We start from the raw sequence: 11,691 nt of genomic DNA, 5'->3' as shown, positions 1-11,691 counted from the left end.
GACTATATATATATATATATATATATATATATATATAATTTTATTTATATATATTATATATATAAATATGGTAGTTCAGTCTGTACTTTCAGTCGGTGCTTTTGAAAATGTTACCTGACATAGGCTTCATATGTCTTTCATTCATGTTCTCCCTTTAACTGGAACCTTTAACCCAGAAATTACTCACATTTTTTACTCATTTACTCATTACTCATTTTCTAGTGATATTTCTCATTTACCTTATAGCAATTAATCAGTCCTGGCAGTTATCAGAGCAAAAAAAAAGTGTGTATATAAAAAGTCAAATCTGTCTTTGATTTATTGATTCAATCCATCTAATTACAACATTCCTGTCGGTACAGCATAATGCTAGCAAGGTCAGGAAATTAATTAACTGATAAAAAGTATAAACTAATGCAATGTTAGTCACAATGAATTTAAAAAAGCCAAATAAAAAAAGGACTTAGTGAGATTTAGTGGCATGACTCACAGCACTCAATGGGGTTAGATGCCACCTGTAAGGACACCATCCTGCCATTAGGTTGGTTGATGTGGACACGGAACACCATCCTCACACGTGTGTTCTTCCGTCCGATGTCTGTCTCGCCCTTCCGGAGCTCGATGTCTGAGTTACGCAGCTTGAGAATTCCAGCGCAGTCGATTCTGTGACACAAAAAGAATGTTAATGTTTTAGGAATCAACAAATCCTTTCAGAAGTACTAAAAGAGTGCCGTTAATTGTGGCCAATGTGTATTAGAGAAAAACATTTATTTCATAATGATATTTCCCCCCATTTAAAATTTTTATTATCCAATGAAAGGTTAGATTTATGTGAAATTTTTAAATAAAAGATCAAAAGGATTAACAATACAGATTAATTTTCACAGCCCTATGGCCATTCCAGTTCCCTGACCTGAACCCTATAGAAAATGAGTGTGGTGAACTGAAGAGGAGAAGCACCCTCATGGAGCTGGGAATCTGAAGGATCTGGAGAGATTCTAGATGAAGGAATGGACTCTGATCTCTTGTCAGGTGTTCTTTAACCTCATCAGGCATTATAAGAGAAAATTTAGAGCTCTTAAACTGGCAAATGGAGGTTTCAAAAGCATTGAATAAAAGAGTGCCGTTAATTGTGGCCAATGTGTATTAGAGAAAAACATTTATTATGACTCACAGCACTCAATGGGGTTAGATGCCACCTGTAAGGACACCATCCTGCCATTAGGTTGGTTGATGTGGGCACGGAACACCATCCTCACACGCGTGTTCTTCCGTCCGATGTCTGTCTCGCCCTTCCGGAGCTCGATGTCTGAGTTACGCAGCTTGAGAATTCCAGCGCAGTCGATTCTGTGACACAAAAAGAATGTTAATGTTTTAGGAATCAACAAATCCTTTCAGAAGTACAAAAATGTGCTGTAAATATCGTTAGACAGCTGTTTAATAAACAGTTTATCGGAACAGAGTAAACGTTTAATTTATTGCCTGAATTTTTTTGTACCATTTCTGCCAAAATTACGCCTGGCCCTTATTCTGCACTGCATAAATAAATGCCCTTTCTCTCTCGCCTCTTCCAATTTCTGCTTCTGACATGGCAGAGATGTTGTTAAAAAATCAATGAAAAGTTTACTTTCTCCATTAAATGTTCAAATCCTTCAAGCCAACGCAAGTAAATAGTTATTTAAAAGCCTGTCAAAGTTTTGCATCGAAGAAACATTTAGGGCCCTTTATTTAAGTTGCACATGAGTGAAATGATCCTTAAAGCTTACTTTTTTAGGCAAAAACAGGAAATCTGAAAAAAACGGAGAAACAATCACTGAATACGAGTAATCTGTCAATGCTGTACAGACACTGGAATGTCAGATATTAACGTTTCCATGTGTATGTGGTGAGGATGAGCACATTGTGTTCTAGGTGTCATCCTGATCTTAGAGGAAAATTTAAATGATTTAAAAGATGTAAATTAGATGTAATATAAAATAAAAATACACACATATAAAATAAGTATAAACTGTATCATAAACTGAATTATATAAGCCTACCAAATTATTAATTATACAGCTACTATAATAGAGCAAGCCATCATTCCTTTTCCAAAACAACTGCCCGTGTTGAGCTTCCAGCCTTCCAAACTGAACTCTACATACAAAGTAAAAACAGCATTTTCTCTCCAATCAAAATGTGAAATGAAATACTAAAGAGTTTAAAATTGGTTAAACTGCACTGACACAGGGACATAACCATTTTTTGGCTTTACTACAGAAACGTGACAAAGCGAGAACGCTCCCCAGAAAGCTCTGAAACAAGATCCAGAGGGGTGTGTGGTTTTTTTGTATAAGTTAAGTGTTACATCCATTATAGAGCGGGACAAAAATGCTGAGCTGGTAAGACCGCTACCGCCTGGCTTGCAGAACAGACCCCAGCGCGCCATTACAGGCTCCACGCGACCAGAGGCCTCCTGTAACACGAGCCCTGGAGCTCATACAAGGGAAACCCACGGCACTGGGACTCCTTACACACACAAAAAACACACTTCTGCTTAGCAACTGCCTTCACAACAGGAGGATCGGCGGTAAAACGGAGGGGTGTCTAAAGAATCAATGTTGTTTATTGCAGGAAACATGCACAGGATGCATGTGGATATACATAATTATGATGTACAAACATTTCCCCCCACTGGGCTTGGATGTTTCTCTGTGTTTTTCCTGTTTCTTAGTGTCTTTCTGAGATGTGCACGTATACTCACATGGCCCTCATGTTGCTCTCGGGCAGCAGAGGAATCTCAAGAACTTTGGTGTTGGACTGTATGGCCTCGTGGCTTGGTGTGGACACGGTCTTCCCGGTTATACGGTGGACCTGGTAGAAGGCGTGAGGCCGGAGAAGACGGTCGTCTGCTGTCCCAATGAACAGCTGTAGGGTCAGAGGCTCACTCTCCATGTAGCCGTGAAGCTGAAAAGATACAGATATGAATTTATTGGCATAACCTCTTTCTACAAGAACAAGAAAGTGACATAATCACAGTCAATCAGAAGATGAAGTAATGGTGAAATTACTTTAAAATTACTCTTGGCTTTGCCATCACAGAAATAAATTACATTTCAAATTATATTAAAATATAAACAGCTATTTTAAACCGTTATAATATTTGACTTTTGCTTTTACTGTATTTTGATCAAATAAATTCATCGAGCATAAGTGACTTAAAAATCTTACCAGCCCCAAACTTTTGATTGGTAGTGTATATTAGTTCATATCAAATATATACTGTAAATGAGAAGATACTGATTGTGCAAGCTGAAAAACAAGTTACACAAGGAAAACCATAAAAAGACAAAAAAGAGAGATTTTAAATCATAAATTGTTGACGTGAGTATGAAGCAAGAGTTTGAATTTGAAGATTTATTTTCAAAACTCAAGCACATTTGGCCAAAGCTACGTAACACACAGCTGATGTATGGAGATCCTCAAGGAGGGTGGTCAGCATCTGTGGTGAAAGTCCTGGACCAGTCTGTATATTTATTTTAGTAGATATGTTTGAGCCTGGCATTTGTGTTTATTCAGGCAGTAGGGAGTGCACAGGCCAGAAAAACAGAGGCCAGAGAGATCGCACTCTCAGAACCCTCCCCTCACTTCATTACATTATCACCCACTAGAGGAATGCCAAGACTCTTTCCGCCCATGGCACGGAGTTCAGAGCGATGTGTCCGCACCTCCGAGTGCTGTGGGTCAGTTCTCACCCTCTCAAGCTCTCAACCTCCGTGGCACATCTGTGGCAGATGAGGGAAACAGCTTGAGGGAAAAAAAGTAGATCTACAACACGGGCTCCTTTGAAGAGTTACTGGACAGAATCAGTGAGCAAATTCTTACTGGAAGAGGTTACGTCTCAAGTGATATTGAGCAAGACCAACTGTTCTTCTCATTGGGCTCATTCACTAACAGTGCATATGCATGTATTAAAACAATAAAATCATGATTCATAAACATAAGTTCACACATTTTTTGTGTAAAATTATATTTTATTTTATTTTATTATTACATTATATTACATAGTATATAAAACTAAAACAATCATGTTGAAACAACTAAATACATTGTGATAAATCCCAAAAGACAAGGTTTAATAAATTTATTCAGCTGTTTCAAAGGGGTTATTTTTGATTATCATTTTTAAGAACTTTGTATATATATATTTCTTTTATGCCAAAAATCATTAGGATATTAAGTAAAGATCATGTTCCATGAAGATATTTTGTACATTTCCTACCATCAATATATCAAAACTTAATTTTTTATTAGTAATATGCATTGCTAAGAACTTAATTTGGACAACTTTAAAGGCGATTTTCTCAGTATTTGGATTTTTTTTGCTCCCTCAGGCCATGTCTATACGTACACGGGTATTTTTTATAATTTTTTTTTCCTTCTTCCGTTTTTAAAAAAATCTCTGTCCACACAAAAACGCAAACGCATGCTATGAAGCACTGTCAAGAGCATGCCAAACCAACAGGTTCTCAACCGTAAAGCCATGTTGGCCAATCAGAAGCCTGAAAAAGTCTCCAGTAGGCGGAGATAACAGCGCAGGCGCCGACGTCACAAGCCAAAAACTCCGGTTTCGCTGTCTACACGATAACACTGCAACCGGAGTTTTTGAAAATCTTCACCCTGGCAGGCATTTTCAAAAATGTTCGGTTTCAGTGAACTGGTGCTGCGTTTATGTGTGGACGAACGGCCTAACTGCGTAGAAAAAGCTGCGGTTTTAAAAATAACCGCGTTCGTGTGGACAGGGCCTCAGATTCCAGATTTTCAAATAGTTGTATCTCGGCCAAATATTGTCATATCATCACAAACCATACATCATTGGAAAGCTTATTTATTCAGCTTTCGGATGATGTATAAACCTCAATTTCAAAAAACTGACCCTTATGACTGGTTTTGTGGTCCAGGGTCACAAATTTCTATGCCTTTTTGTGCACTTAAGTAAGAACGCTTGAGTATGCAGTTATTAGTAAATGAGACACATTACGATGATAAAATAAGTCCTAAAATCCTCAACCAAACAAAAACTCTAATAGCAGTACTCAATAAAAAAGTAATAAAGATCATCCCAGTCACAGTAGGCCTATGAGATAAAACCAGTCTGAATATTGTAAATGTGGAAGCACTGCTCGTACAAACCAAACCTATATTTAGGGATTTCATCACTTCTTCCAGTTACGGCGGTGATTTTTGTTGACAGAGCTGTTCTTTGAGACGTTAGCTTCCCAAGAGACTTAAGCACAGACGTGGAAGCACATAGCTGTGGTGCGGCAGGCTTACTTCAGAGGCTACACACTCACGTCTACCGTCAATCCGATGGCGCATGTGGTCAAACTGCATCCAGGATACAAAAAATCTGACAGAAACCACCAGGAACCCGAGCAGGGGGAGAGAGAAAAAGAGAGACGGGGCTCTAGCAGCCTGGGTACAGAAATCCTGACCACCGAAAACCACCAAACCCCAAGTGGAGAGACATAAGGGGGGGAGGGGGTGGTCTAAGTCTAACTCTGAGGCTGTAGTGACTCACATAGTTATGGGAATACATAAAGTAGGTGCTTAAAATACTGAAAATACAGCTAATTCATTAAAATTATAGTGGCCACAAGTCTATTTGGTTTGCGAAAGTAGAACTTTAATTGAAATGCTTCGATACCACCCAAAAATGACTGCCAAAGTGCTTTTAACAACTCCGCTAAAGGTCACAAAATAACTTGCACATTAACTGAGATCCTCAGAGGAGGACATCAGTGGTGACAGAGCATGAAGGGAGGTGCCGTACACTAAAAGAAGAACATGTGCAGCTGAGAGCGCTCTCTAATCTGATGGTTTACAGAATGGGACAAGCTTGTTTGAGGCTCCTTCGAACACTCCCCTTTACTTGCCTGCCAGGACTGTGTGCAGCGGAGACTGGACGCCTCCACACGATGCTGTTGCACATGATGTCAGTGCAGTACAAGGACCTTCAGCTAAACAAAAGGCAGTCTGTGCACTAGGCCGGAAACGGCAATGAATTTGAAAAAAATAAAACACGAGGGTGAGAGGACCTTGTTTTTTCAGATGGGAGACGCACTGAGCCACGTGTTCACAATCATTAGCACCTCATTATTTTGAGTCCAAGTACCCAGCAGCCACAGATGTACTCCAAAATGTTGAGTTCACCTTTAACGGCGATTTAAGTAAATAAAGCGGGTTTTTTTTTTTAGATAAAACCACGACTCCTGTCTTTAGGAATTCTGTTATCCATTAGGGAGCATCTGCAACCAACTCGTGCAGTGAATACCCATGATTCAGAAGTACTTCTCTCAAGCTTCCTGAACTTGGACATGGCAGTAAAACGAACAATATAAGCATTTAAATCACAGTGTGTAACTATGACTTGAGAGAAAACAAATATAAGGAAGTTCCCTTACGTCAACAAAAACAAAAACAATGAGAATGAATATATACCACCATGGCACATCATGGAGAGGATGTTGCAGGATGTTGACTAAAAATGGTTAAAAATAAGACATTCTGTGAAAATCTCCCAAATGAATGATAGCTATAATATTAAAGTGTATATACACTACTATTTAAATGTTTAGGGTAAGATTTTTTTTTCTATTTCAAATAAAAATGCTGTTCCTTTGAACTTGTATTCAGTAAAGAATCCTAAAAAATACAAAACTAGTGCGGCTGAAAATTCAGCTTTACCATCACAGGAATAAATTACATTTTAAAATATATTCAAATAGAATACAGTATGTTTAAATTGTAATAATATTTCTAAATATGTGTGATATTACTGTGTTTTTGATCAAATAAATGCAGCCTTGGTAAGCATAAGAGACTACCTTCAAAAACAATACAAAAAAAAAAATCCTAATGACCCCAAATTTTGAGCTGTAGTGTATATTACACAATGCAAATAGCAACCTAGAGGACTTATATTGCAATCTAACTAACCATTTACTACATCATCCTAGTTAAAATTTATCCTCCATATTTATAATTTTTCTCTATACTTGTACACTAATTTTCAACTAGTTTTGTATTGTGTTACAATGTTGGTAGTACACTTAAATTAATAATGTTTACTCTTACCTGCTCCCAGATATCCCTTTTTATCTGTCAGTAAAAATTCGCAGGATGGTGCAAAATGCAGTTATTAAAGGGGTCATATGATGCTGCTAAAAAGAACATTATTTGGTGTATTTGGTGTAATGAAATGTGTTTATGCGGTTTAAAGTTAAAAAAACACATTATTTAAAGTCATTGCTGTCCAGTGTTGTTTTGGACCCCACTGACTTTCATATTATGGACAAAAGCAGAATTCCACAGAAGAAAGTCATTCAGGTCTAGAAGAACATAACGGTAAATAAATGATGACAGACTTTTCATTTTTAGGTGAACTATTCTTCTGAGAGATTATGAATTTATACCTGGACCACTGGATGCCCTCCCGCTAATGCTTTTACAGCCCCTCTGCTGCCTTCAGTCTCGTAGTGAGCACGGTGATGGGACTTGGGTTGGACATCAATCTGTAGGCGGTACGGCCCTGAACTGGAAGGCAACTGCCAATCGAGAGCAGGCAGCGATGGACTTCGAGAATAAGAGTGAGAGGGTCCAATAACGAGGCAAGGAGAAAGAGAGAACTTTGGTTAGCACAGATAAATGACTGAACTACTTGCAATATGAAAGAAATTCTTATATGCTACCAACCTGATGTAAGGCTTCGGCTTGGACCAATATGGGTGTTGGGGCACATCCAAGAAGCCACTGCAGTAGGTCTCTTTTTTGAAGGGCAGGCGTGCTGAGGAGAAGTCCTCCTGGCAAAGCTCCAGGGATCCTGTCTCCTCTCCACCTGGTTCTACTTTCAGGTTCATCGAGGCGCTGTGCTCCAGACTGGTCTTGCGGGACTTCAAAGGGATCCCCTCCCCAAGATCTGTTAATCCATCTGTGGTGAGGGCATTAATGGCGGCGACAATGGCGGAGTTGGTGTACTGGTTGGTGTTGGGCAGCCAGGTGTCCTCCGTCACGCTAAGACGGGGCGAAGTTTGTGGCGACAGCCCCGGGGATTGATTCGGTGAGTACGGATGGTACTTGTGTGATGGGCCACCGTTGAAGCTGTACTTCCGTTTACCGCCACAAGGAGAATTCGGTCGTGAGCCTCGGGTGCCCACCCAGCTGTCGTCGGTGATACTGGTACGGGGAGAACCGGACGGAGAATGACGTGGAGAAGCGCCGAGGGTGCAGGACTGCAGAGATGAGGAACCTTTCGGGGAGACACAGGGAGACTGCCAGGGCGAGTTCTGTGGCGAGTTGTCATAGTTGTACGAAAAGCCTGATTCGTACGATGACGCATCTGAATGGCAGCTACGGGAAGACACGCTGCTTGCCGGGCTTAGGCAGGTGGGGTCACGATAACTGTCAATGCTTGGCAAAGTTAATGTCACTATGGAATTGACTCGCTTGGCCACGGGAACGCTGTTCTCCTCCACTTCATCCTCGGGGAACTGCCCGTAAGCTGTTATCTCAATGCGTGGACTCTCCAGCGTGGGAGCCCCGTTGGACCGGGTGCCGGATGTTTGGAAGTAACCCACTGAGCTCATGTCATCTTGAGGGGAGAACGAGGACGGCTGACTGATGGATATCGACAAGGAAGGGCTGGACTGGAGATTGTGGTACTGGGAGGGTGGGCAGGGGTTGCTCAGAGGTAATGAGATGCTGGTGTTTTGGCTGTAACCGTATGCATCTGTAAGGTGCAATCACATTTTCATGAGGTGCTGCAACTAAAAATAAGCTATTGAGATCAAAGAGTATAGATGCAAAAGATATTTCTTGTGCATAGAGTATTGTAAGAAAACTGTTGCTTTTGCAAACAGCCACATCTAATAAACTTTCTATTTTTTTTTAAGAACAGCCATTTGGTATAAAAAGGGCATTAACAAATGACACTCTATTCCTCATAAGTAATAGCTGTGAGTCAAAAACATTAGTGGTAAAAAGCCACAACCTCTGCAGGGGAAGCAAGGTGAGTGACACACAAATACCAGGCCAAAAATAACAAAGTGTTAAAAATATCTTCCTGAGCACAAAACCAGACGGAAAACCAATACTCATAAGCAATCTCTGTCGAAAAACAGGGGCAAACATTTGCATCTATGCAATGTACAGGCCTATACAAGATGACTAACACAAAATGTCTTGTCCAGAAAATGTTTTAAATATTCCAAAACATAATGGTTAGAGCTTCCTAGAGATGATTCATTGACCACTTTAGCATTTTAGAAAACTTGTAGCTTATCTAAAATCTTTTAGAATATTTAGTAATACATCATCTGTCTGGCCTATCAAAGTTGTCTATACAGCTATATATATTTAACAGAAATATATTCTTTTAATAAGTAATCGGTGCAAAAAGGGGAAAAAAACACAGTTGAGTTGAGTGAGTCACTGTAGTCAGTCAGTCCAACCTGGTGGAATTATATTTAATGTAAGTTAGCCCAAACTGGCGCACAGTCACTACTGGCACTGCTTGCAATAACATTTGCAACGATTTCTCGCTACTTTAGAGGACGATTAAAAACACAGATACTTGAAAATGTGACCACAGCGCAACAAAGCACCCTGGATACTGATAGCATGCTAATGTATCTCTAATGTATGTATCGTTTTGAATCAAGTTAACAACTACATATTAGATTTTTGTAAGCAAGCCGTAAGTATACACTATAGTGTTCTGATAGCTTAAAAAAACAAATAAAAGTACTAAATTACTGATTATTAAAATTATATTAGCAACCTCGGTGAAATAAAACACCTTAAATCAGCCTAAGCAGGTTTGCTGGTCTCTCAGCATGATTATGCTGGTCTGCTGGTTGGATTTAAAAGGCTTTTGGGCACATTTCATCAGGTCAAGTTAGGAGACCAGCTAAAGAGACCATCTTAAACCAGTAAAGACCAGGAAACCATCTTCAGGCAGGTTTGTTACTTTTCTCAGCAGAAAATCTGAGAACTTGTTTTGTTTAGTAGAGCTGTCATTATGAACTATAATCTAAGTTATCTTGTGAAATGCACAGTTGCTGCAAAGAAAGGGATGCAAAAACCCACAATCTAAATTCCCTGCTTATTCATCTTTCGTCACGTCCACCACTCCCCTCTGCAGTCTCTTAAACTGAGAAAAACCCATTCAGCCCATTGATTCAATAAGAAATAACATGAATTCCACTAGACCAGAAATAAAAAAGAATGAATAAACATTAACAACAGAGCAGTAGAGCAGGGCAAGCTGTAACACCACCAATAACCAATCAGAAATTAGCTACTGGGGTGAACTCACTATCATATGGGGAGGGTTGTAACACAACTTACCTATCTATAATGGACACAGAAAGAAAACACTAACTTATTTATTTGGCTATAAATATAATATATTATTGGATTGTGGTGGTGATCAGATATACTATAATTATTTTTATAATTAAAAAAAATTGCGGCACAGTAAATCCACGCAGAGAAATTAAGATGACCATATTTTCTATAAAGTGTTACCAAGCCCTCCAACTGTCACAACTCACCTCGTTAGTGGGGTAGATTACAAAAGCAGTCTTTGTACCTGACATTAATTTACACAGTTTAGGAACATGCTGCAGATTTATAAATCACTTAAATCTGTAGCAGACAAACATGGGAACGCTACGTCAAAGTTTGAGACACATGGTACACATTTGAGTTAGAGAAGTTAAAACCAAATGTGGTACAACACTCCCCGGTCTCCCTTAGTAATAGATATAGCATAAGTGCGTGCATAATAGCAGTTATTGATTTATTTTATCACCACGGCAGGTAAATTCGCAAACGTGCTTGAATCTGTATTACTAAATCCAATAATACTTATATTAAAATAATAATACAGAAACACATTAACGTGAAATATGACACAGTGTGAGTGGATGCATTTAATCTTCGTAATACGTTACCTTCCTCTGCGGATTTCATGCTTGCGAAGTGTAGCGTGAACTCACAGCAAGTTCAACGCACTTTCCCAAAACGCACGAAAGTGTCCGATGAGCGTTTTATTTCCCAATGTAAAGACGAGTCCAGATATCTGTGATAAAAGTGTTCACTTCTACCGCAATAAAGGTGTATTCCAGTCACGAGAGAACTGTATAAATGATTTGAAAGCTCGGATGATTCAGTATACAACACTTAAAAGCGCATGCAATAACAACGCAAAAATGTATGACTATTATTTTAATACAGTTTGTCTAACTCGTTATTTGTTCTATTCTGGACTTGCATGTTAGTTTCCAGGGGTTCTGGTGACGCACTGCTTTGCGATTGAAAGGTCTCTGTATCTATATAAAGCCGGGAAACACCTCCGTGAAGCCCCGCCTCTCAATGGATGACGCAGGCACCACGTCTCAAAGCTCGACAGCAGATGAAGAGAGGGATTCTCTTCTCTCAACATTTCCAGATGTGCAGCCGTTGAAACCCGAGGCAAATGAGCCGGCGTGTGCGCATGCGCATCTGCTAGAGAAGGGAAGTCCAACTCATTTTTGCGAATCGGTTCTTTTGAACAGTTTGTATTCAAGAGCCGGTTCAAATGATTCAGCGGTTGTCTGAATAGGCCTATTACACTCTAAAACGTTCCAATAGTCATAGACAACTATATTT

The 11,691-nt window shown here is 39.5% G+C and overlaps 1 protein-coding gene across 1 annotated transcript in view; it reads right to left on the bottom strand.

Annotated features, from left to right (window-relative positions):
• LOC107697147 (nuclear factor of activated T-cells, cytoplasmic 1-like) overlaps positions 1–11,333 on the bottom strand; it is a 35,651-nt gene extending 24,318 nt beyond the window's left edge. The window contains exons 1-5 of the mRNA XM_016497808.1: positions 10,995–11,333; positions 7,735–8,767; positions 7,455–7,614; positions 2,744–2,946; positions 491–663 (exon numbers count right to left, since the gene is read on the bottom strand). Coding sequence (XP_016353294.1) covers positions 491–663; positions 2,744–2,946; positions 7,455–7,614; positions 7,735–8,767; positions 10,995–11,013 — 1,588 coding nt within the window. The 5' untranslated portion in view covers positions 11,014–11,333. The remainder of the gene's footprint in view (positions 1–490; positions 664–2,743; positions 2,947–7,454; positions 7,615–7,734; positions 8,768–10,994) is intronic.
• Positions 11,334–11,691: the final 358 nt, after the last annotated feature.

This window comes from Sinocyclocheilus anshuiensis, unplaced genomic scaffold (genome assembly GCF_001515605.1).
Source record: "Sinocyclocheilus anshuiensis isolate Anshui unplaced genomic scaffold, SAMN03320099.WGS_v1.1 scaffold1038, whole genome shotgun sequence".
Taxonomy (NCBI): domain Eukaryota; kingdom Metazoa; phylum Chordata; class Actinopteri; order Cypriniformes; family Cyprinidae; genus Sinocyclocheilus; species Sinocyclocheilus anshuiensis.
The sequence above is the reverse complement of the archived record's forward strand: the minus strand, read 5'-3'. Positions and strand labels throughout refer to the sequence as shown.